This window comes from Haliotis cracherodii, unplaced genomic scaffold (assembly GCF_022045235.1).
Source record: "Haliotis cracherodii isolate W230 unplaced genomic scaffold, xgHalCrac1.p SCAF_18, whole genome shotgun sequence".
In the NCBI taxonomy this organism is placed as follows: domain Eukaryota; kingdom Metazoa; phylum Mollusca; class Gastropoda; order Lepetellida; family Haliotidae; genus Haliotis; species Haliotis cracherodii.
This window is the reverse complement of record NW_027266273.1, coordinates 16,830,154-16,857,492: the sequence shown is the minus strand read 5'-3', so window position 1 is coordinate 16,857,492 and position 27,339 is coordinate 16,830,154. Positions and strand designations below refer to the sequence as shown.

At 40.4% G+C, this 27,339-nt stretch overlaps 1 protein-coding gene across 1 annotated transcript; it reads right to left on the bottom strand.

Moving 5' to 3' along the window:
• Positions 1-633: 633 nt before the first annotated feature.
• Positions 634-27,037, bottom strand: LOC139466071 (protocadherin Fat 4-like). The gene is made up of 24 exons (XM_071248083.1): positions 26,964-27,037; positions 26,772-26,853; positions 23,382-25,718; positions 22,796-22,867; positions 20,337-21,643; positions 19,712-19,819; positions 19,252-19,368; positions 16,266-17,714; positions 15,803-15,983; positions 15,199-15,293; positions 14,112-14,252; positions 13,252-13,360; positions 11,688-12,002; positions 11,038-11,177; positions 10,573-10,735; positions 9,683-9,906; positions 8,874-9,056; positions 7,411-7,552; positions 6,545-6,669; positions 5,670-5,794; positions 4,257-4,436; positions 3,251-3,380; positions 2,774-2,820; positions 634-2,049 (listed from the first exon to the last, which is right to left on the bottom strand). The coding sequence occupies exons 3-24, from the start codon at positions 23,686-23,688 to the stop codon at positions 1,914-1,916; spliced, it is 5,796 nt and encodes a 1,931-aa protein (XP_071104184.1). The 5' UTR covers positions 23,689-25,718; positions 26,772-26,853; positions 26,964-27,037; the 3' UTR covers positions 634-1,913.
• Between the last annotated feature and the right edge of the window lie 302 nt (positions 27,038-27,339).

Genomic DNA, 27,339 nt, shown 5'->3' with positions numbered 1-27,339 from the left:
AATAAGAGTTTTACCTTACAATCATGATCCAGTTATGACTAAAATATGCGCTTAGTTATTTTATGTTTTCTTCAAATATGATGCATATTTCATCTAATGAAGCTACGGCGGATAATCTAGACTGGTTTTTAACTTGCACTGAAAATTTCCATTTCAATTGTACAATAAACTCTGCTTTTAGTTGAGAATTCTGCTCATTAGGGAAATGGTTTTCGTCGCATTTTGTTTAGAAACATTTTCATTTAGTTTAACATTACTTTCTATAACGTACAGCACAGATACCACAGATATCGAAATTGATGTTAAAGCATAGCGGATGCCGGAGGATCAATAAAATCCTTCCGAGCGGGTTCCTGCCTCATATCTGGGTACGAACTCCTCTTCACAATATCATCCATCTCACTGTTCGGTTTGTCAACACCATATTGTTCTCGTGCTTCACCAAAGAGGGAAACGTCTTGCCTCCCACAAAAAGCTGACACGCCATGTTACAGCGTTAAATCAAACTCACTCACTCATGAACCGTTACTGCATGATTCCAAAAAACTATTAATATTTATTCTATTGATAAATAATTGCAATTCGTTTAAAATTGGTTAAGCGCTTGTGTGGAGAGAGAAAAAACGAAGAAGAAATCGCTCGAATCTATATATTTACAAACAGTATATAAACGAGTAGTAAACATATTCAGCAACATTAAATGATTATCTAAGTGGATTATTTAATACCAAATGGCGACACTGCTGGCACAGCTAGTGGTACCGTTACCCACCCTGTGTTTGGATGTCTGACCTGTTCTCAATGGACACTGGCGATGTGGATCTATCTTCATGCTTATCAGTTCATACTTGTTGTCGCACCAGAACCAATGGCGTTAAACAATATACAATTTCACAAAACCAATATGACTAAGGCAAGATAATATAGATGTAACAGAGATAGAATTGCTTGAAGAGTAATATAATGCTCAGTTATATACTTACATCTATCACAAGTTGGACACAATAACGAAATTAAATGTACACAATCACGAAAAACGAAATACACGAATAAAAACACACATACACGGACAGCTGAATTGTTAACAGGATGAAAATATGAATATTGCGGTACATTCGTCTGGTAATAATTCTGTGCTAAGGGGTGCTAACGTTACGTCGAAGGCGGGGATTATAGTGCGGAATGGATCCAGCCTATTTATCATACTAGAAAGGAAGTTAGGTATAATCTCTGGATAATCGGAATTTTTAATAGCAAAATAGACTTATGTATATGTCGGTATTTGGTCTCGCATTTGTATATAAATACGTGGCAACGTGAGGACTACTGATTGTTTTTAATAGGCAGTGAAACTGTTTTCAAAAGACAGTGAAACTGTTTTCAATAGACGTGTGTATGAAAAATTAAAACTGAGTGAGAGAACTAAGTTGTGCATTTGACGATCGTTAATATCGTTAGTCTGAAAGTACACTGTAGAACCAATTCAAATCTACGTCTATCAGTTCAAGTTGAAGCGTCTGATGTTTATTTTTTGCATCATGAGCGTTGGTGTCTTCGGCCACAAAACATTTCCTCAACTGTGATGAAACGCCATACCATAAATGGTATTGATAAACGTTTGTATGTGTGTAGTGTGTATGTGTATGTGTATGTGTGTGTTTCTGACCATAAAACAAGTTCATCAATGTGTATCATTCATCTAGAGAGCAATTATGATTATGATACACAGGTGCAATGGTAATTTTAGTTACTCGATATCATTTTCATTTTAGCTCTGTCATCAATGGTTGGCCCCACCTATATCTACCAAACTTCACCATAGTGCCAGGGCAACCGCATACTCATTTATGCTAACGGAACCTGCATTCAAAATCATTCACGACAAAATACCTCTGGTATTTTATCTCAGAAACTTAATATCGTGGTAAGCGACTCCTCTCACGATCGTCATAGCTTCTACCCCCATCATCGCGTCTATACAGCTGTTCATCGCTGAACGGGCGGGGTTCACGTGGAGGTGGAGGCGGCTGTGCGCATGCACTCGTCCTACTAAAACACAAAGATATTCACCCCTGTTATACTGTTTCATTACATTGCCTATATAATTCACGTCAGAGGTAGCACTTCAACAGAAATTGAGCGCCTGTCACAAACCAACGGAGGACGATTCAAGTTATTTCAAGGTATTATGAATTGTTACGTTCGTTTGTTTGTTGTGTAACGCCGCACTGAGCAATATTCCAGCTTTATGACGGCGGTCTGTAAATAATCGAGTCTGGACCAGACAATCCAGTCGTTGACATTATGGGCATCGATCCACGCAATTGGGATCGATGGCATGCATCAACAAAATCAGCGAGCCTGACCACCCGATCCCGTTAGTCGTCTCTTACGACAAGCATAATCGCCTTTAACGGCAAGCATGGCTTGCTGAAGATCTATTCTACCCCGGATCTTCTCGGGTCGAATCGTTAGGAATGATATAGGAAAGTAAATGGAGCTAGAGGGACATACATCGTTTTACAAAATTAAAGAATGAATTTCAACAATATACGATCACACACTGCTTCAAGATTAATCAAAGGTTTGCGACAATATTACGTTTCTAGAATACACCTGACAGCCGTAATTACATTTTTTTCGATATGGGTGATAACACATGTAAGGACATGTTTATGGCTTATTACAAATATTTGGAAATATATATTTGGAAATGACCGTATCATGTACCTTTATTGAACTGAAACAAGGACACAGACTGAAAGTACTTTACCTCCTGTCGTGTGAAATATATCCTGGATTGTTCACTGGCTCCTCCGACTGCAATAACAAGTAACAAGTGAATATTGCATCTATACTCTGGTGAAACTGAGCCCGTTACTGTTAAATTGAACATTCAAAGGTTTACCTTTGAACAGCCATGTACTGATGTGTTTCAAAGGGTCTAGAATTAGTTTGATAGAAAATGCGTCACATGTTACACATTGGACTAAGGCGAAAGAACGTGCAGTGCTAAACACACAGTTGTTGTCTGCTTGTCCTGGGTTCGAATCCAAGTTTCGATCGTGGATTATTGGTTTGTCCACACGCAATCCGCAGTCATGGTTCACCAAATTGCTAAGCGTCACATTGGGTCCCACATGAAGCTGACAAGCCGTGGTGCGGCTTCATACATTAGTCCAAGCTTCGCTCAGTGATATAAATCACTCCGTACTCTCACGTGCATGAACATGTAATCATTACTACTCACAAATCGATTTGGATCAGAAAGCTGCTCGTAAGGTTCGGGAGTTTCCCTGGCTTTAGATAAGTTGCTGTAGCTGGTCTGGTTCGTTGTGGCATTCGTCACAGATGTGTCGTTTCTTTTTGTCAGACGAAGTCTACAGAAGAGTTTTCGCATTAAACACATGCTATATTACAGCTTCTTATAGCATATAATAGTGTAAAAAACATGTAATTGACATGACAATTATTATTATTATTTTTATTTTCATTATCATCATCATTATTATTATTATTATTTTTATTATTTAAAACATGTAATTTTTATACCGCACTTTCTCAGGTAGTAGTATCTGCTCAAATGCGGTTATTTGTTCCCCGACCATAGATCAGTGTGCATTCCAGTTATCATTCTCAACTCCATGTGAAGTATACAACCCTAGCTGCCTACGGAAACTATATGTTTTTACATCTACCTATAATAATGCATGGACACTTCAGAACAACTGTACTGTGACAGTAGCGAGCCACTTTGTGATCGTTTCTTTATGCTTTGCTTTCATGAACTAATTCGAAAGGTGCTCATAGGCATATATGATGCCAAGACCATTGTATATCCATCCTTTCAAACACGCCTTCGGCTTAACATGACTGATGTTTATTCTGTACAAACTGCAACATCAACGTTAACATCGTAATGATATTCTTGTTGTCACCAAGGAACCTTCACTGCGTGATCGAGTCGTGAACATCCGATTAAGAACAAGTCTTCAGATACCCATTCGTACCGTAAAATGCGACAGTGGTTGTCTTAAGAGGCGACTAACAGGATCGGGTGGTAAGGCTCGCTGACTTGGCTGATGCATGTAATCGTATTCCAATTGCGTGGATCGATGCTCATGATGTCAATCGTTGGATTGTCTGGTTCAGACTCGATTATTTACAGACCGCCGTCATATAGCTAGAATATTGCTGAGTGCGGCGTTAAACAACAAACAAACATAAAATCACTGCGTGGTCATTTCTGTACATACTTGACGATGAGGACAAGGCATACGATGATCGCTAGGGCCAACAGACCCGCCGTAACACCAAGGGGAGCAATGTACTGTGTCTGTGGTGATGTGTTGGAAGCGACCTGTCGGCTCAGCTCAGAGGGAGAATAACATTGCCTGCTTGATGAGCCTTCAAGGGTAATCTGAACCAAACACGTTCTGAAACATGACAAACAATGAGATTATTGTGAAACCTACAAAGGTTACTTCGTTAAAGTGATGTAATCCTGATGTAAACAAATGTCATATTATACGTACACTCGATTAACCATTGTAATATTAAAAGAAGTACCCAAGGTTTCAGTGATATTCGGATAAAATTTATATAAAACAATGCGCAATACTGTTTATGCTATTGCTTATACATTATGACACTTGGAAATAGTGTGACTGTTCATGAATCCATCAATTTGATATTTCACAAATAGAGACGAAAACCCGGAAGGGTCTTATTTCCTGAAATGCAAGTTCTAAAATATATGCAAACGCAGGTCGGCCTGCGGGTAGGCTATAGGTTCGTTCGTTACACCGAAGCCCCGGTTTCGATTCCCCACTTGGGTACATTGTTTGATTCCCACGCCTTGAGTTTCCCGCCGTGATATTGTTGGAATATTGCTAAAAGTGACGTAAAATCGAACTGACTAACTGTTTGACATGTCTTTAACGTTCTGCGCATAACTACGAATGATGTATCGTACACAGATAACAGTTTGCATGTATTAAGTACAAAACTTTCCACTCTGTCATGCGGCATTGAACCAAATACGAAACCAGTCATCAAAGTGACTAACTATTCTCTGTTGATTAAAATTGACAAAATTGGCGTTCGCACTTTCAAGCATCTCCAACTGAAAGGCCGGGTTCCAGTAGTCAGCCATGTGGCCATGTTGTCAACTTCAGGACATGACAATCCTTGCTTTGCAGGCGTAAAGAATTGCGTAGCGGAATTCAAAAGGGAATTAGAGAAACTCGAGGGTGACCCAAGATCAGAAAGACCTTCAACTGCCACCACTGGGGAGAAAGTTCACAAAATACATGATGTGATTATGGATGATCGACGAGTTATCACATGTCACACAGCCAAGATAGCAACTAAAATGTCTTATGAAAACTCTGAGAATACTCTAAGGAATTCCTGAGAACAATCACTGTTTCAGCACGCTAGCTGCCAAGGCGTCTGACTCCGGATCAGAAACGCTGTCAAAGCAGTGGAAATATCAAACGTCTCCTCCTCCAAAGAAGGCAAGGTCTGTTCAAGCAGCTGGCAAGGCTATTCCAAAGAAAACCTACTGGTGGACTGGTTGATTCAAAATGCGAAATTCATACTGGGATTATCATATTTCAATGATGCTATGATCAAAAAGTGAAGATATAAAAAGAACCATTTTTTACCCTGTCTTAGACACTTCGGCGTCATCAGTTGCTTTGATAGTGAGGCTTATGACATGAGGAACATGAACATCTATGTCGTACGTCAGCGTGATTGCTCCAGTTACATTATTTATCCTGAAAGTATCCTGAAACAGCAAAACAATCATTTGAAAAACAGACCCTGGTACCATGACTCCGAGCAGTATGCAGAGGTGGCAAGTTTGAATGCAAGGTTTCTAATCTAGACAAATTTATCAATACAAAAGCAAGCTGGTGATCATGGCAATTAATGAGTCGGAAGGAAACCATTATTCATTTTCAGAGTTGCGTCTCGGAGGTGTGCCAGGATCTTATTATCAAGAGCTGGAATCCCAGATTTATTCTGAGTTGTGTCAAAGGTTTGTCAACACCATATCCGTGATAGAAGAGAGTTTCTGCATAAACGAGCTATTTGGCCTCCTACTTCCTCTCACAATAAGCTGACTCTACGTGAAATGATTGTTTGTTTTTTGTTTAACGCCGCAATCAGCAATATTCCAACTATAAGACGGCGGTCTGTAAATAATCGAGTCTGGACCAGACAATCTAGTAATGACATCATGAGCATCGATCCACGTTATTCGGATACTAAGACATGCATTAACCAAGTCAGCGAGCCTGACCACCCGATCCCGTTAGTCGCCCTTTAACGATAAGCGTAGTCGCATTATTACGATTAGCATAGTCGCCTTTTACGGTAAGCATGCGTTGCTGAAGACCTATTCTACCCCGGACCAACGTCAAATGACTCAAACTGACTCAAACTAAGCTCGCATAAGGTGAATAGTAAAAGCTTAAATAACAAATTGTTAAATTGTGCAATTACAGTTGGACTATTCGGCAATGCGCAGGCTTACCCTGAAGTTGCCGGAAAGTATCGCATATGTAATGTTGTCGCCGTCCTTGTCTACTGCCTTGAATCCTGGTACAGGAACCTCTTGGGAGCTCCTGGCTGTTGTGGAGAGCTCCGTGGTGTATGTACCTGATGGTGCAAACATACTCTGTAATATCGGTACATGATCATGAGTTTTTTATTTATGTTTGTTTGTTTGATTGTTCTTTAACGCCTCACTCAGCAATATTTGACGGCGATCTGAAAATAATCGAGTCTTGTCAAGACAATCCAGTGAATGACATCATGGGCATCGATCCATGCAATTGGGATACGATGACATGCATCAACCTCGTCAGCGAGCCTCACCACCCGATCATCGTTTACGGCAAGCATGAGTATCTGAAGACCTATTCTAACCCGGATCTTCATGGGTCGAATTATTTATGTATTATTTTGATGCAAGCACACGTAAAAGGACTTTTAACCACATATATAATAAAGGTTTAGTGCATTGAATCACATTGTTGGTATTAAAAGCGACAAAGACTTTCCTGAATCATAAGCAATCCACCATAAAGTCATGCAAAGGCTAGTCAATGATTCCCCGGAAAAAAACACACTGGAACATATGGTTCAAGGCAAAAAGGGAATTGCTTCAGACATTATTGTTCTCTGACTAGTAAAATTTCATTATGTTCTCCACACGTCTACCACAGAACATTTTGAAAGCTTTGATTAATAAGGCCTTGAATGTTTTAACTCTCCTAAAAAAACTCGCAGTTATAAATGTTTATGCCTTAGGATGATTCACTCTACAAAGACCTATCTATGTCAGAGGAAAAGGGAAAGAATAAAACAAGAAATGTTGAGTAACAAACTCGTGCTTACCTTGTGTAAACTGTGGAGCATATGTATTGTTTTTCTTGTGTATAGTGATGATGACCTGGGCTGTGTTATTTTCTGCAGAGTAGTTCCTGTGTTCGGGGAGGGCTGGGGTGACTATCTTACTGTCCAGAACCTGCGTCACAATCTGAGGACAAGGAATGATACTTATGGGTTCGCAGGTGTAACCGTTCCTAACATCATACCTCTTCCTAGCATCATACCTATTGTTGTCGCCCAAGACCTTCAGATTGATTGATTGATTGATTGATTGATTGATCGTATTTTATTTAACGCCGCATCAGCAATCTGGCAGCTACAATCGGCGATAGGCTGGCACAGAAGAAACTATTGCTTCATTTCACTGGGTGGCGTTTTTCTAAATTTTGGCTCAAGTTACTGTTCTAAATTAAGATATTGTCTGGCATGCGACTTGGGGAAAAATACACATTAATGGATCGGTAAGAAATGTTAGAGGTGTTTTGATAAGAAGCACGAATTTTCCTTGATGTGTTCTTAACCAAATATCTGAGAATGGTAACGTTAAAGGATTACACGAAGGTGTCAATGAACCTAATACAGAACTCTTTATATGTCACCTGGTGTTAAGCACGAATCTATAATCACAAGTTTATACGTCCCAAACTACAAATTATATTTTTGAAATACCTACGTATGAAAGTCTTCTTATATTGATAAATGTCTAAGCTGTCACCGAACATTTATGGTTCATATCATATGATGAAATCAGAGGAAGCATTTATTAATAAAGTAAAATACAAAAGCAAGTCATACAACCATAGATCATTTACGGAGACATGTATCTATGGTCTGATAAAAGTATGTCACTTCCGAAACAATAAATATAATCGCCAAAACCCTTTCCATAATAACAAGAAAACTTTGCTAAAAGCAGATTCCATTACGATGCCGACTTCTCAATAGCATGTGTTTATAATTCACTATTATGTTGGCTCATCACGCTGAAGACCCTGGTGTGAATCTCCCCACGTGGTATGTACAAGTAACGCCCATTTCGTGTGTCCCCCGTGGTATTTAACGCTGGAATACTGATACAGGCGGCACAAAACCCTACTCAATCAACCAATAAAAAATAATTTAAAGGCTGGAGAAAGCTGTCTGTATATCACGATGCAATAATACGCTGAGGCGAGTGTACTCATATGACAATATAACCTCGCATTGTCAATTAAGTGAATAAATAACTGTGACATTCAAGACCCACAGCCCTTGCTTATGTAATTGTTATTACTAGCAGTCAAAGGACACAAGTTGAAGCGGATAAATGGCATCACAATGAACAGATAACTGAAATTGTCGATAGTCTGTGAATTTGACAATTTCTTTCAGCGACACGTCAAACAACATAATGACAGTATTCAAATGTAAACACGCTAGTTTGTTTATTCTTATACCGAGGTAGGTTTGGCCCAGTAAATTATCATTACCCTAATAGTATAACTCTCCATCTCAGGGTTCCAAAGAGATCGAGTTACAACCAGCGCTCCATCTTCACGGAGTCGTATGCTGTTGTTGGTGTTGAAAATTGTGGTGAAACGTGGACGTGATGTTGACGGTTCATCCTTGTCTGTATAATCTACGTGGTTGATTACTGTGTTGATCGGTGCATTCTGCAATAAAGTATGACGTCACGGTGACTTGGAAATATTTTATATGTCTTCAGAGGAGATATATTTGTGCCTGAAACGATTCAAATAGTATCAAATGCTTGTGTTGTTGTTGTTGTTGTTGTGAGTTGGGTTCAACGCCGCTTTTAACAGTATTCCTGTTATATCACGGCGCGTCAGCTTAATGTGGGAGGAAAGCCGGAAGTGATGCAGGTCTCAGACGTCTACCACTTCGGTGAAACCCACGAGTACGGGTATGGTGCTGACAAACCTAGAAACATAATCGGGGAGAAGCCAGATTCGAACACACAACCAAGAGACGCAACTCTGCACAGCGAATTGCGGCACTTGAGACGGCTAGGCCACGTGTATGCATGGGAATAAGATAGGATGAGATTGCGATGTAAGATAAAGCAAAAGAAAAGCTCTGCGAATCGGCATTCGGAGCAACGGTCAGCGGATCCTGGCATTATAAAAGGACGCAACTCTAGACAGCAAAGCACAGAACTGTGTTCAGTACACAAACACCGACCTATCCCACAAATTAAAAAATCAAACTAAAGCATTCAATTTGGAAGAAATGACATACGTGAACAAACATATCTGCAGAGTCAGCAAAACAGATATACCTGGGAAACTGTAAACTTCTGGGGCCTGTGGGAGAAGAATGGGGCATTGTCGTTGACGTCAACGATGTTGATCACAAGCAAGGTAGCGGTAGACTTTGGAGGAGACCCGTGGTCAGTGGCTGTGATATGTAGCGCTATATTACTACCCGTTGTTTCTCTGTCCACAGACTTTACTTGAAAGACGCTTCCGGTCGTTTTATCCATAGTAAAATATTCTGAACCATCTGGAAAGAACATGTGACACTAGAATCGTCACCGCAATGATATTTATAGTTGGTAATGATTTGTGCTGATTTGATTTAACGAGAAGGTTTGGTAGGTTAATTCCAGCTATGTGGCGGCGGTCTGTAAATAACCGAGGCTCGAACAGGTTTACAAGTGATATTTGAAACTTGTGTCTGTCGCCATCGTCATGGCAGCAGATCCATCTGTATAAATAATACGACACACAATAGGAGAATCAATTCAAGATAGAGCTCGTGCTATTTTTTACCCATTTCAGTTACAGGTTGACCTTAAGTCATCAAGCGCTATCACACCGACATCGGGCACCTGCTATGTCTTACCTATTTCATACGTGCAGTTACAGGTTGACCTAAAGTCACCAAGCGCTGTCACACCGACATCGGGCACCTGCTATGTCTTACCTATTTCATACGTGCAGTTACAGAATGACCTAAAGTCATCAAGCGCTATCACACCGACATTTGGCACCTGCTATATCTTACCTATTTCATACGTGCAGTTACAGGTTGACCTAAAGTCATCAAGCGCTATCACACCGACATCGGGCTCCTGTTGTGTCTTACCAATTTCATACGTGCAGTTACAGAATGAGCTAAAGTCATCAAGCGCTGTCACACCGACATCGGGCACCTGCTATATCTTACCTATTTCATACGTGCAGTTACAGGTTGGCTTGTTATCGTCTTTCGCTGTCACTTTGGTGAGATAAAGTGGCTTGAGGATCTCACTTTCCTCGGTGATATTGAAGTTGTACTTTGGCTTTATAAACATTGGCCTCTGATTATTGTCGATGATGTTAATGGTGAGCTGGAAACACAAATGTATGTCCCAAGCAGATGAAGACAAACTACGGCAATGAATTCATCATGGCAAATATCCTTTTTTTCTATGTTACGTTTCATAAAGATTCAACACCTGTACTTCCCCAAATCTACGCACTATTTGAAATCATGGCATGTTTTATGGATAGCAACTTCAATTTTACTTCATACGACGTTTCAGAGCTACTTCCTCCTCCTTCATCAGGTGAAGCCTTGAACTATTTGCCATGTACCTGAAATATATGGATAACTTAATTATTATCTATATTAGTGACAGTCTTTACTTACTGTTGTGCTGTTGCTATGCTTGGTATCTTTGGCTGTTATGGTCAAATTAAAAAAGTCAGGAACAGTTGCAAGGGAGTCCACAACTGACACAGTCCCCGTGAAAGGATCAATCTTGAAAAGCGGATTGGTTGTCTTCAGATCTGAAGATAATTCCATGTCAAAAATAATTTACCAATATTACGATAAAAATTTCGAAAATTCAAACATTTGCGAAGCATCATATGAGAATAGTTTTAACATACACATAGGGTATTAAAACATATACTAAACTAGATATTTCAGATAGTTATTGCATCTCTATCGTGTACAGATAGTTTTATATGATAATGTTATATAAAAAACAATTCTACTACTGTTACTGTTGCTGTTACTGCTACTACTACTACTACTACTACTACTACTACTACTACTACTACTACGACTACTACGACTACTACTACTACTACTACTACTACACGTGAAGATCCGGGTCAGAATATAGGTCATCAGCAGCAGATTGGCGTAAGAGATGACACTGCTTGTCGGAGGAGGCGACTAACTGGTTTGGTTATTGCATGTCATCGTATCCCAATTGCGTAGATCGATGCTCATGATATCAATCACCGGATTCTACTACTAAAAATTCCTAGACTTCAACATATATTTGTTACCGTCTGCTAGGCTGTATTGGATTTGACCATTGACTGCATCCGTATCGACATCATCGGCGGTGACGTTAAAACTAAAAGTTTTCTCAGCGCCTTCTCGACTGACATTGGCGATGTAGGGCTCGTTCAGAAAAAATGGGACGTTATCGTTAACATCCTCCACAGTAATGTTGACTGTGGCTGTGCTGCTCTTCTGACTGGACCGTTCTGGGTTGTCATGCGCTGTGACCATACACGTGTATGCCCTGACACTTTCATAGTCCAGTGTCTCCTTGACCTGGATGCTGCCCTGTACGTCGTTAGTGTTTGGATCTGAAACTAAAATTAGAGAATTCTTAATTTGGGAAACCGCCTACAAGTGATGAATATATTGAGTACGATATTGTATGACGTGCGTGCGCTCTCACGCTTGTTTGTTTAATACCGTACCCAGCAATATTCCAGCTTTGTGACCGCTGTCTGTAAATAATCATGTCTGGACCAGACAATTTAGTGATTGACATCATGAGCATCAATTGGGCTACGATGACATGCATCAACCAAAGTCAGCAACCCTGACGACCCGTTAGTCGCCTCTTACGACAATCATGGTCGCCTTTTACCCGTTCTTCCCCGGATCTTCACGGGTAGTACTCTCAAATGAATAATACTATGTTTGTGTGTGTAGTGAATCTGGGATTTTTCCGGTCAACCTAACTTCGCTCCCATCCCAAAGAAACACACAGACGTTATCGAAAAAACCCCAGTAAATTAGACTTCTGCCTTACAGTTAGGGGACATTTTCCGTTGTACCGATATTTACAGACGTGGCCGTTCATTCATATTTACTTTTGACATGCAACTCCATGTAACCACAAGTGTGTGTTTCATTTTTCAAAGTTTCATCATATTCGTTGTAATACAGGTTGAACTGCTGCTTAAGACTCTGCAACTGGTTTAGCAAGAAGGAGCGCAGTTCGCGTTTGTTATGATTCACTTCTACTTTAAGGTGGCACGTTATTATAATATATATTGTCAATGCAAGAGAATACCCAGTCTAGATTATCCTCCAAAACTGATACAAATTTGGCGTACATGGCAAAATAACTGTTAAATGAATATGAAAGGACCACTGAAAATCAGTGATGACACCAGGTGTTCACGACAAGGACATCCGTGACCTGCCCTACCGGCAGCACCCGCCATCCACAATATTTTTGAACAAAATATCAAATACTTATAAAGAAGGAATATTATCTAAGCAATTCGTAACAAAGGATGCACGAACTGAGTGAATCAGTGACAAACAACAACTGAGGTATCATACAGTAACGCAAAGGTACCTACACACCGAGAAACACCAGATTCAAACATGGCACATGGGGAAGACCATACCATAAGGGCAAAATATGTCATGAATTATATTAACAAGCGATCACATTTGCGATGCGTTAAAACATATTTCCAACTCGAAGGAAAGCATCGCATTCAAATTTGGGTTCCTTGTGTTCGGCTATGTTACACAAAACATTAATTTTAGCATAAAATTATAGTGGTATTGGGAATGTACCTTCGTGTGAGTTCCTACCTTCTTTAATGAAGAAAGGGCATGGCTGTGTTGATGTCGCCATGTCGTAGCTGACCAAGCCATTGGTGTCCTTGTTGTAGTCGTTGTCTGTAGCTCGTATTGTGGACACCTTTGTATTATAACATCGTCATTAATTAAAAGATACAGTGTTAGCAGACATAAAAACAAAGGCACCAACATTGCATGGCAATGGAACGCAGTGACTAATAAATTGGGATGTGGCCACAATATGTTTTACATGCATGGGCATATTGCTTGGATACCAAAAGCCCCAATATTTTGACCGCATCTTCCAGAGGCAAGAGAGTTAACTGACTATAAAAGTCCAGTTTCCGGCCTTGCCGAAGTTAGCTGATATTACGGAGTTACATTTTGGCTGGACTAACGAGTCTAACAAAATCGCGCAACGAAAATCGAAATCCGGTTCGAAAACCGTCGTGCAATTGCAGGATTTACAAAGCATGTACTCCGCCAAATCCTTGTATGTTTTTAATCAAGGTGCTCGATTGATTTGGTGCACTTCGCGATGTAAGACACGTTTTATCACACTATAAATATGGATTATCGATCAGATCGTCTTGACCGAGCGTCGCCATTTGGTTTGAAGCCATCACATGTAATACGAGAGGTGGAATCTGATCGGTTCATAGGGACATACCTCGCTTAAGCCACTGGTGGCGCTACGATCGAGCCCAGGAATTCCAGCCTAGTTCGGCAAGGGTGGAAACTGGACTTTTATCGTCAGTTAACTCTCTTGCCCCGGGAAGATGGACCACAATGGGTATGAATAAAACATGTCATAGGTTTGTGTCACGTCTCAGATTGCTATTTCCTTCGTACTCCCGTGTCAACAACCTGACCTCAGAGTTAACAGCGGCGTTTTCCTTTACGCTGAAAGAGTACGTCGGTGAACTGAACACTGGAGAGTTGTCGTTGACGTCGATCACAAGGACTGTTGCCGTTACAGTTGCCCTTTTTCTTGGACTACCATTGTCCTTCGCCTGCAAATAGAAAGAGTTTAATTAACGTTCAACAGTATTCCTGTTACATCGCGGCGTGTCAGCTTAGTGTGGGAAGAAAGCCCAAAGTGATACAGATCTCAGGCGCTTAACACTTTGGGAAACCTAATAGGACGTGTATGGTGAAGACAAACCCTGAAACCGGGATTCGAACCTACGATATATAGGTTCCAGCGTGCCCAAGGGACGACTGGGCCACCAAAGGCTCCCAACCTTATCTAAATCTTATTAGAGGGTGGCTCAAGCGATCAAGAATAGTTAGGAAATGCACTTTTTTATTCTTTATTTTACGTTTACTTACATTTTCTCTCTGAATTGCATAGCGATGCATAATAACAGTAGACGTAGATGACAAGAGTTATGCGCAACATTATTTCTGTAACAATTGATTGGGGAATAACAGTAACAGAATATATCTTCCTAAAATATCTTATACATGTACTGAACATGCATCTGATTAAAACACTGCTGGGGATGGATAATATGGATAATTATTAAGGCTTTAGGCAGTTGAAAATGCCCCTACAACGGCCTTAATAAAGCTATTTTTTGTGTATATTTACCAGTCACGGTACCAACCTTTCGGTCAGTAAATAATGACAAATATTATTATGAGTAACGGTATACAGCAATGTCCATTTGTTTCATCACCACTGTGGTAAAGCCACAATATTTCGTTCAACATCATAAACCACATTGTACTTTCTCACTAGCTCCCATGACGTCATTATGAACATTACATGGACTCTCAAAATATTAAATGAGATCAAATACAATTTCAATTTTTAGATACGTCATGAAACAAGATTCCACGGTTTTGCTTCCTCTGCGATGACACCAGGAACACGCTTTGACTCTCCGTTCCTCCACATTGTTGCAACAACGCTGAGATAGTGCTAATACGACAATGACTCGTTCACACCCATACCGTTATTGTTATATTGTAAGACCGACGAGAGGGATCATCCGCATCGAGGCCGTGGGCTACCTTTAATTCGCCTTTGGTTGGGTTTATCGAAAAATCTGAAATGGTATGTACATGAATAGTTGATAACTATCACTTGTCGTGTTCTTGAATTTTGAACATTTGTTACTGTTTACTGTAGGAATGATTATGAAATATGCCAGAACGTGACAATGTGGCTTAAGTGTCCGATTGTTTTAAGCATCGGCATTATTTCATCATATTTAAAAACAAACAAATAGTCAAGCATACTTTTGCAAAACAATATTACTTAATTGTTATTTATTGACATCTGATAGTCTCCAACCATTGTTGGTTTGATGGTTTGTTATTTTCTGTTTAACGCCATTATTCCAGTTACGGCGGTCTGTAAACAAAGGAGTCTAGACCAGACAACCTAGTGATTGAAATCATTAGCATCGATCTACCCACATGGGATACAAAAACATACATCAACCATCCCATCCCGTTAGTCGCCTCTTACGAAAATCATGGGTTGCTGTTAACCAATTCTAACCCGGATCTTCATTGGTGGTAAACTGGATTCATTACAATAAAAATAGATTACCTGTTAATTGATGAAGGGAATATGTCACGTGACCGTTTTTCCCCGCATCCTTGTCACTGGCAGTGACAGTCGATATGACTGTGTCGACATTCACGTCCTCAGGTTCGCTGAAGATCAGTTGATCGGATTGAAGAGTGAAGATCGGAGGGTTGTCGTTGACATCCTCTACATGGACGCGCACCTGCCAAATACAGCCCCGAATATACATAAACACGAAGTATGAAAGCAACAATCTCCAAAGAATCCGAACACTTAGCCTATTTGCTCACTATTTCCGTAATACACAAAGGTGAATGCGTAAGGTAATTATACCAAACAATATTAGTCCATAAACGTATTTTGATTATGGTCAAAGTCGTAAAGGACGATTGTTCAGGACATGTAACTCGTTTCACCGAGGTTCCACTGAAGACACAAATGCTCGTTAAATTGGTTTGGTAATACATGAAAAAGAATATCCTACCACTGCTACATCGGCCGCACCTTGTTGAGTCACTCTCACAATTAGGTTGTATGAGTCTTGTATCTCTCGGTCAAATGTGCCAGCAAAGAAAATATCCCCTGCATTGTTTACTGAAAAGTTCGATTTGCCGAAATCAGCATCTATTGAGAACGTCAAAGTACTTCCTCCAGAATTCGTTACTGAGACATTTCCAATAACCTTCGTTGTGTAGTCAATGTTTTCTTTGGCAGTAAAACTGAAGTCAGTGTCCTTGAATTTTAGTCCGTTTGATACACTTTGGTCGACGTGCACCGTTACCGTGGTCGTAGCAGACAACGAAGGAGTTCCGCCGTCGTTTGCAATAACGTTGAAAACATAGTCTTTGTTTGTAAGCTGCGGTGATGTAGTGAGTCGTATGAGGTTTGAAGTAACTGTAAATAGGTTAGGATACTGTGAACTTGCAACAGATAATGACACATTTCCATTCTCTCCCGAATCAGCATCATGTACACTGAGAAGTAAAAGTGGTATGCTACCTTTCGTCGCAGTGTTCGTAACATTAACTTCGTAGCTGGACTTTGAGAACATCGGAGGGTTGTCGTTGACGTCCAAGACTTTAACAGTGATAGCAGATGTTGAATTTAGAGGCGGTTGTCCCTGGTCTGTGGCTAAAAGGATTAAATCCTTATACACTGATTTTGTTTCATAATCTAGTGGCGTCTTACACCTAATACCTCCGGTGTGGCTGTCCACTGAGAACATGTGACTATCGTCACCTCCAAGACTGTATACGATGACACTATTGTTCCCTGTATCTAAGTCAGTTGCAGTAGCAGTTACAATATCCGTCGAACATGGAGTATTTTCTTCAACTTGAAACACTTGGCCATCGATGCCATGAAACACAGGAGCGTTATCATTCACGTCTATGATGTCGATGGTGACATTCCGATACGTACTCATCTGAGGACTTCCAGAGTCAAAGGCTACAATATTCAAATCAAAAGAAGCATAAGCTTCCCTGTCAATACCTTTGGTCGTTTTGAGCGTTCCATTATTAATACTAAAGAAACCAAGACCACCAGATTTTATTAGAAAGGAGACCTTTCCATTCAACCCCGCGTCTCTGTCGGTAGCGTTTAGCGTTGTAACAGGTACGTCAGCGTGGTTCTCCTGCACACCAAACGACGTCGCTGTTGTTGTAAAAACCGGAGGGTTGTCGTTGACATCCTCCACCTTTATGTTCAGATATGTCGAACTTGTTTGCCGCACTGCACTGCCTGCTGCACCATCTACGGCGTAAATGGTTAAGAAATATGCAGATACTGTCTCCCTGTCAAGCGTGGTGTTCACTCGGATTTTGAACGATTTTCCATTACTTGTTTCTATTGTGAAGGCTGACGTGTTATTAATTATGAAGTTTGACTCTCCGTTTTTGCCTTCGTCATCGTCTTGTATACTTCCCTCGATCTGAAAACAACATAACCTCATTCAGAGATACTTAGGAATAGGATTTATCGTCTCCGAATGTCACAAGGATTAACGTGTTCCTAGGCATCAGATATGAGGTGAGGCGAAGGAAAATCGGGTTTGACGTCGCTTCCAAGATGATTGCACTCATATAGCGACGTGTATGCTCGTGTGTGTGGCTGTGTGTACTAGTCCGAACTATTGCTGATTTTATAAAACTAGACCACTGAGATACCATGCCGCAGGTTAACATGAATACCACTGTCAGACACAGTATACTTTGTTTTAGCCCCTTAATGGCATATGTTGTTATCCTGCCTGGCGCTCTTTTAATGAGTTGTGGTATGGTGAGGCCGGGGATGGAACCCCTGACCTTTCTCTCTCTTGGCGGACGCCCTACCAGTAGACCATGGAGGCGCATCAGATATGAATACAACTTTCAATGTCTAAGTGGCGCATCAGTGTGTGAATAGTGTGTGAATAGCTACGACAAATGTGCATGCACATCGCTATGTAAGTGGAATTTTCTTGAACGCTTGGTAAAATCCATTTAACCTAACCACTCTTGAAAATGTATTTGAGGGGCACCTAAGATTTATAGAACCAGAGAGAGTTATATTTATTCCATGCTTTTATGGTGATAATTGCCAATTTCGAAAAACATGATAAGACCTGTGATGTAATATCTTCAATTTGCATGTATGTACACAGTCACTTCGTCTTTCTAGTCCACGAAAACAACAATAACGGACGAACATTTCATGGGTTTAAATGTTTTTGGTGTTGAATGTCCACTTGGTCCAATACATTGTCAGGAATAAAGTAGTTATGACACCAAAACTGGCTAAAGTTTGTAAAACATATTCTTATTATGACAGGTAATAACAATGTTTGGATGAATCAGTCATTTTCATCAGTTGATTGGCTTACATGTGTGATTAGAACTTGTTTGGAAGATCAGTTTATACAACAGTGGAATTCTGATATCACAAATTCAAGTAAAGGAATTTTTTTATAAAGTCATTAAAGATAATATCTCACTGGAAACATATCTATGTAATTTACCAAAACGAGTGTTCATACCACTACTACTGTTAAGAACTTCTTGCCATTATTTACCGATGAATGTGGAAGATGGAATCACACCCCTTTATCAGATAGAAAGTGTACTGTTTGTAAAAGCCAAGACATTGCGGATGAATATCATTATGTTTTTAAATGTGAATATTTTAAAGAAGTAAGACAATTATACATACCAAAGAATCTTATTGCACATCCATCTATGTTTAAACTTCAACAGATGTTTCATTGTAAAAATAATATCTTCTTGAAAAAATTATCAAAATATTGTAAAATATTACAGTAATGGCTACACTTAAATAACAATTATGGCTGACCTCATTATTATACGTCACATCTCCTGTTAAACCTCAACATGCTTTTTTGTAGCCTTGGGCATAATAAAGTTCTGTTCTGCCAACTTTATGGTACTCACGCAAGCCTAACAAATCCGTAAGCATGAACACCAGGTACTCACCAAGACGTATCCGGTTTCAACATTTTCCTTGACCTTAACACTCGCACAGGCAGGACAATGAAACACGGGGCTGTTGTCATTAATATCAGACAGAGTAGTATGGAGTTCACCAATAATCTGAAAAACAGAGGTCATATTAATAGGAAAAGACCCAGTTCAAATTCATTGTGCCATATCATTTAGACAATTTGCAGGATAAGTATAAAAAACATCAAAACGGGATTTACTATTCGCTTGAAAATAATCTCTTACGACCCCAGCTGGAGGATTTATTGCAAATAAATCAAGCAAAATTTTCCATCTATACAACATCATTTGATTTATAGGAAAGCGTATGTATGACCCTTTATTCACCTACTTTTAAAATATTCTCTCTCAAACAAAAACCTCAGTCTCCCACTGTGAATATTAAATGGTGGAAACCATATTAGATAACACTAGCATTTAAATATTCACTAACAATGAAGGTGCACATATCTTGATCCTCCATGTGGCCGCTGATGCCAAAGTCAGTGTGGGCGTCGGTGCTCTTCTCCCTATCAAGACCTTTCGCAGTTGTAACTCTACCCTGCAGAATATGTTATTATTCGCAGCATCAATCACAAGTATATTAATGCCAGAGATAGCGCAAACACTTGCTGAGCAAAACAGGTATTCACTTAATTAATATTCAGTCAGGATGGTGACACTTAGAAAACATCCAAACTGGACGAAAATACACATTTGTCTCTTCAACACTGGCACATTAAATATATTTAATTTACAATATATCTTAAGTTTTCATGAATAATCTCTTGGTGTTTCTTCATTCGCTCGGGGTCGGGTAGCCCAGTCGTTAAAGCGTTCGTTCATCACACCAAATACCCGGGTTCGAATCCGGACATGGGTACAATGTGGGAAGACCATTTCTAGTGTCCCCTCTGTGATATTGCTGGAATATTGCTAAAAGCGGTGTAGAATCATACTCGCTCACTCATTCTTCTTTCATGTAAAATCTGTTGGCAAGATCGATGCTTGCACACAATGAAAACATTAATCATTTTCATTTAAATCACAGGTAATGAAAGTCCAAATGCGGTTATTACCGTTGTTTTGTTGAGATGGAAATAGGAGTAAGCCTCGCGCTCTGTAAACAGATAGTTGGTGTAATTAATCTGTCTGACATCAGCCACAAAGGTGCCAATGGGAGACTCTTCTGGCAACGTGGCGGGGAATGACATGTTTAGATTAGTCGTGTGTTGATTCGCCACTTTGATTGTAACATCCACAATGCAATAGTTGTCTGATGTTAATGCGCCGTCACTAGCCGAAACCAAAAAATTGAAATTGTGTGGAAACTTCGAGGGTCCAATATGTATATCAGTTGAACTTGACAGTGTACCTCCATTGTCTATTATAAAGTATGCACTGTATGGTCCGTTGATAGTAAGTGTTAAGCCAGATAAAGGGGTGTCCTGATCATTTACAGGTATTACACCAAGAATTGTTCCCTTTGGTGAACCACTCAGAACGGTGAGGTATAATTTGGATTCTTCAAAATGAGGCGGTTCGTCGTTCACATTCTTCACGAACAGTTTTCCAGACATTCGAACGTCCGTCGATCCGTCTGCGTCATTCGTGGATACATAAAGATCAAACTCAGTTTCTCTGTCCGATACTATTTCATAATCGAGTTGTTCCCTTACCAAGACATCATTATATTGAAATTGTAATACTGATGACATACCAGGTGCCGCGATTTTGAAAAAAGAATCACCCAAAAGCTGATTCTGCATAATGGCCCTATTTGGACTATTATTCTCATCGATAGTGTAGTGATACTCATCGTTCAGTATTAGGATGTGATAAACTGCTAATACCACAGCTTCGGATGCAGAATCGCGGGTTAGGTTTACTTGAAACGATATTTCTATTGATGCAACAAGGGAAGACCCTGTCAAGCCTTGAAGGGCTACGTCCTTCTTTAGTACGATTTGCCCAGAATCTTGCAACAAAAACAATGCTTCAACAATGTCGGATTTGTCGTTACTAGTAATTGAGAGTTTGTACCCAGATTGTCCATACCGCGACGTGAATTGTGTGGTATCTCCAATGATAGTTGCCGCCTTTGTTCCTTCATAGAGAAAGGAGTGCAGTATCCGAGTATGGATTGTGATTTCCTCAAAGACAATATGCACTGATACCACCTGCGATATGTGTATGTAATGTACATGAGCGTCGATCTGTAGCACGATGTCTGTCCGTGTGTTTTCTGTGTTGGACGTTGACTTCAATGTTATGTCCGTGGGCGTGACCTTAGCCGTGATGCCACTTCCAGCTGGAAGGATGTTAACGGTAATTTGGAACTCTGATCTCGAGAAGTCGGCCAATGAGATGAAGGGAATCCTGCCAACTGAAACATAATGAATCGGACCTATATCTTCATGCTGTAACATTGACACGTGGGCCACCTAGTTCATAGAACCTCCTTTCTTTTTACACATGTATCCGTCATAGTGTGGAGTCAAATTTTGCTATGCAGAGTTGAGTTCATAAGGTATTTCCAAATTCTATAATCGTTGGTTCAAATCCAAGATTCGCCCTGATTATCATTCTTAATTAATCATTATCATACCAGTGTTCGATGGTTTCAACAAAATGGTAATTTCAATATCAATAACCTGAGACCTTGTGCTGATGTAACACAAATTTGCTTCAAGATAATGAAGTGTAACTCATTTCATCGTATCTTATTTCAGACATGCATCTTCTCGGACTTTCCTCCTACTTCAAGCTCACATGTTTATACACGCGATGTGCTCACATGCGATACAGTTCAAAGCGACGTTAAAGCAATCACCCCTCGATTGCGTATATTTTTTCATTTTCTGCCCAAGAAACGTTAGTAATCATCAAATCAACCAGTGTGTCGCTATGTAATTTGTACGCATAGGTTCTTTTAAGTTCCACATTTGGGCGATATGGTAGCCAATTGGTCCAATAGGTCGCTCGTCACGCCGAAGACCCGGGATAGATTCCCAAAATGAATATAATTTCTAGTATCCCCTTCAGTCATAATTCTGAAATGTTGCTAAAAGCGGTGTAGACACCAACTCAAGACGTCAAACAGAGACCACAGAATATAGCTCATGGTGTATGAAGCTACCTTAGTCACGGAGTCTTACGATGTTATCCTATACATGGATATCAGCAATAATCTCTTTGTATCTACACACTGATCACTCATTCATAACGTGAAGAGATTCGTCACAGCTCTCCACAAAGTATGTTTAAGACACCCCATGGTTTCTCAAGACTAAACAACAACTCTATTTATTCGAGACTTAATCTTGAATAAACAAGAATATAACGTTGAAACCACAAACATTCGCTAAACTGCTCTGCTAATTCTCTATCTGACAATTTACACCCGTTTGTTAGTAATATAATGGGAGTGTCTCGTAAAACGCCGTACAACACAAATACCGTAGGTGAATCAATCACTCATTCGCTATATCAGGGCTTACACTAAGTGAGTCAGGTTAGCACGACTTGCTGTACTTACCCACGTCTCCAACATGTTGACTGCCTTTCACAGTAATGTCATGGATGTCCTTGGCAACCAGCATGGTTGGAGCTGTAACCAAATGGTTATTAATGGTCATAAACAAGCGACAAACAAACAAAGCTTTCGGCCATGGGAACCGTGCCTATTTACACTTGTCAGAGAGGTAAACAAAGTACGTGATTTAGACTACCAGTTGTTAGACTTTTACTTTGTGGAAGCCTCGGTGGCTGAGTGGGTTAGATGGCTGACTTTGAGTGGTGGCCACTAGTTGCCTCATTCTGGCAGGCTGGGTTCGAATCCCAGACTGAATCCTTTACTTATCGTTTCTTATTGTCATGTGTCATATCAAACAATTCGATCACATTGTCATCCTAAAGTAGTTTGTGGAATAGTGGTGTTTATATTACCCTAATACACACCTTCTGCTAAATCTGAGAAGGCACATATAGTATTATATATATGCATAATATGCATAAACGCAGCCGACGGTGATCGACGGATATATGTAAGAACACCCATCTTTGATGAATATTGGTGTGTATATTTCATAGACTTTCATAGACTTTTAAATTTCACGTCTCACCTTGTTTACAATGCCCATTCACGGTTTTCAAATAATTCTGCACACATTCGCATCTACGGTCCCCAGCCTCATCCATTACACATGCGCTGTGGATTACACTACAGTGCGCATGCGTGCAGTCCTGGTCTAGTCCGACGTCGGTAATAGCTATGTAGGGTGGTCTGGTTGTAGCTGTCGAGGCAGTGGATGAAGTTTGGGTTGTAGTCGGGGTTGATGTAGTTGACAGGCTCGTTGTAGCCGTCGAAGTGATGGAGGAAGGTACGGTTGTACTCGTAGCTTTAAATATAATAACGAAACATTTGAACATTGTGTGGACGATTGTATATAACAACCTGAAATGAAAGTAGATAATTAAAAATTAATTGATGATACTATAATTTGTTCATCCTTTATTATCAAACATACACATTCACCATTAATCATACATCAACCGATAATCACCTTTCACTTCAATCATTCACCACGTAATCCATTCCAAACGCACGCTTGCACTTACCTTCTTGATCTCGGAGTCACTAAACTAATGCTCATATTATACTGACCAAGCCCTGGTTTAGTGAGCGCTGGATATTATAGTCATCAGGCAATTGGTATCGTCTTTTTTGTTTATTTGTATTACAAGAGGTAGAAGCCACAACAAAACAAAACATAACAAGTTCTGTACCAGAACGCTTTAATGCGAGGTGTCAACATGAGGCAACACATTTTTAAAATGTCTTTATTAAAATGGCAAACAATTTACTTTCGCTTTCTCGTCCCGCGCTTTCGCTTTCGCTTTCTCGTCTTGCGCTATCGCTTTCGCGTCTCGTGCTTTTGCTTTGTCGTCTCGCGTTATCGCTTTCTCGTCTCGTGCTTTCACTTTCTTATCTCGCGTTACCACCTTCTTGTTTTGTCGCGACAGCAATTGAAGCCGAAAAGTCCACTCGCGGCCACCATAGAAATGTGCTGTCTGAAACTGAAAGAATACTCAAAGTGACTGGACATGCATGAACTTCGGAGATCACAATTATTAAAACATCAGACGTACAGAGAAAGCAATCCTGTTGGTATGACAACACTCACGATTAGGGGTGCCGACAACGGCTCCATCCTATTCCGTCCCTACCAAACGAGGCTGCAAATTAAATTCATCTTTGAAAACGTGATTGGTTTCGGTGTGCATGCGTCTGTAAGATACCGTCGACATATAAGGTACTAAAAGTACATTCAGTCGTACTTGAGACTGTAAGAAAAAAGGCGGACTGTCTGGAAGGCAAGTCTGAGCTAGACTGTATCTACACCCGCCCTCTGTTTGTGTCACGTGGTGTTACGTCGCGAGGCCTACAAGGCAGTATGGACATGGTGCGGTGTTATCTATCACAAAAGCTGCATTGCACAGATCATTCGGCGAACAGACAGTAAGAGTGTCATCATTACTCGTCACATGGGTGGATGTTCATCATTGACCATCTAGGTTCTTCTGCCAAGTCCGTGTACAGTGTACAGAGTATAGTGTACAGACAGCCTTTTAGATACGGGGTACAAGGGGGCCTAGTCGTGTAAGTCGACGCAATTCGCTGTGTAGAGTTACGTGCCTTAGGCTTGAAAGAAACCTATGACTGTGGGTTCCAATCCCGGTTCTTTCTGATCATGTTTTGTCGCATCCTAACCGTGCCCCCAGGTTTCAATAAAGTTGAAAACGCCTCAGACCTCTATCACTTTCCACACCAAGATGGTCTGCCGTTATCTACCTAAAATAGGGACCTTTCTTCGTTTTAAAAGAGAGACTACAGTGTGTACCGCTGTCTATCAAGACTGTGCACCATGGACATTTTGAAACCAGTGTATGACACACAAAGATAAAACGGTTGGTGTGCACTTCAAGATCAAGATTACTTTATTCTACAAAATGACTGTCTCCGTATTCTAGTGGCGGGAGCGATTGCCCGGAGAGTAGAATGTCGGAGGTTCGATCCCCGGCCGCGTCATACCAAAATACGTTAAAAGATTCCATTTGTTAGTACCCTGCCTGGCGCTTAAGGGGATAAAACAAGGACTGGTCGACTCGGATGAGGATACTGTGTCTGAGTGGGGTATCGTGTTAAACTGAAGTATGGTATCTCAGTGGGCTGACACTACAAATCGCCATTAGTCCGGACAAGTAAAGAAATCACACACGTATACTTGCATGCACGACGCTGTTATCTTGAACCACCTCATTCTGCACACATCCTCCCCTATGGCCACCGGTCTCATTCAGTTCATACGTCGTGTACAAGAATTGTACTTGGTGATGTCCAGATCTAGTCCGACGTTGGTCATGGCGACGTAGAGAGGTGGCTGTATTCGTTGAGGCAGCTTTAAGGAATATAATGAAAGATTTTAACATTTTATTAACGATTGTAATGAACCTGAAATGAAAGTAGTCAATCGTTAACCATTCACAATGTGTCTCAATAATCCTCCATCCATCCACCACCCCCACTTACCTTTTTATCTTTGAGTCATCCTGAACTTTAATTGGGTAAAACCACCTGCCTTTAGTGTGAAGCCATGGACCCACAACAAGTGAGGATACACAATGACATGACTGATATGCTAGAAGCTGTTATCTCTTTCGAAAGCCTACGTACACAATGAAAAGGGTATAAGGTCGCAGGCATAGACAGCTTGTAAGCCGCACTTCAACATAATGCATTTATGATAACGGACAAGCCCTGGTTTGGTAGTGATCAAGCAATTGGGATTGCAGTCAAACTTTGAATGGCAAAAAGAGATTTTATATTTCGAATTTGTTTGGCAGCTGTCGTGTCACTGGACTTTCTTGTCTCTCTCGTTATTGTATGTTATGGAGTGGCAGGGGTGCTACTGTGCAAACTTACGTTTTTTATGCAGGTTGTGTAAGGCAGGTGCCGTCAGTCGAGCGGGCAATGCTGGTATTTTGGTGGTCCATACGTGTGGTTTTCACCACTGTTTTGCATTAAGCGCCCATTGAGGTCAGCGGACAGTCGGGGCTGGTTGTTCTTAGGTGTTGACTTTTTATATACATTTGGATACAGGATAATGTTTATTTTGAGAGCGCACAGGGTGGTACGATGTTCAGTACTAGAGTCATAGATGGACATCATATCGTTGTACCCAGTAATATGAAATGAACTCTTGGAATAATGTACGGCAGCTGTTTTGTTACTGTTAAACTTGTCATTCGAAAAATAACCCAGTAACTATCATAGGATTCCGTATCATGTAGTTGTAAAGGTAGTCCAATATAGACCATTTGACAATGATTGAGTAGTATTCTGCTATTTGAAACATTAAGAGTGGTTGGATATGTTTGAACCTTGGGGGTCGCAATTATTAAAACATCCGACGTACAGAGAAAGCGATCCTGTTTCTTATGACAATACTCACAACAACTGTTGCCTTCGACCCCTGTTCCATCCCATTCCGTCCCAACCACCTGAGGCTTCATATTTCCATGTGTTGATCTGGACTAAAAAACAAATTCAGCTTCGGAAACGTGATAAATGTCGGTGTACAATCGTCAATACGATACAGATTACTAAAATTACTAAAAGAAACTAAAAGTGCAATCAGATTTACCAGAAACTGTAAGGAACACAAACCAGGACGGGTTTTTGTCAGGTCGCTCGACAAATGTCTGGGCTAGACTGTATCTGCACCTACACAGTCCTCTGTGTGTCACATGGTGTTACGTCACGAGGCCTACAAGGAAGTTTGTCCATGTATAGACATGATATGCACTGTTATCTATTACGACAGCTGTATGCCTGGTACATATACGGGTTTGATTATTATTATCAATGGCTGTTGGTTACTCAACAAGGCGTTATATCTGGTACATTTTTAAAGGAAAGAGACAAAAAGGTGACCGTCGTTACCGAAGCAGGCAATATATGTGGGGATTTGTTACTGAGACTAGATGGTTGTTAAGAAGGGGTGGGGGGGTGAGGGTGGG

Excerpts from the sequence above, each read along its gene's own strand:
- LOC139466071 (XM_071248083.1), bottom strand. The coding sequence starts at position 23,688 with ATGTTCAAATGTTTCGTTATTATATTTAAAGCTACGAGTACAACCGTA. Across the intron at positions 21,644-22,795 it reads TCAACATGTTGGAGACGTGG|TTGGCAGGATTCCCTTCATC; the intron begins GTAAGTACAGCA and ends ATTATGTTTCAG. Across the intron at positions 14,253-15,198 it reads CTTACAATATAACAATAACG|GCGAAGGACAATGGTAGTCC; the intron begins GTATGGGTGTGA and ends TTCTATTTGCAG.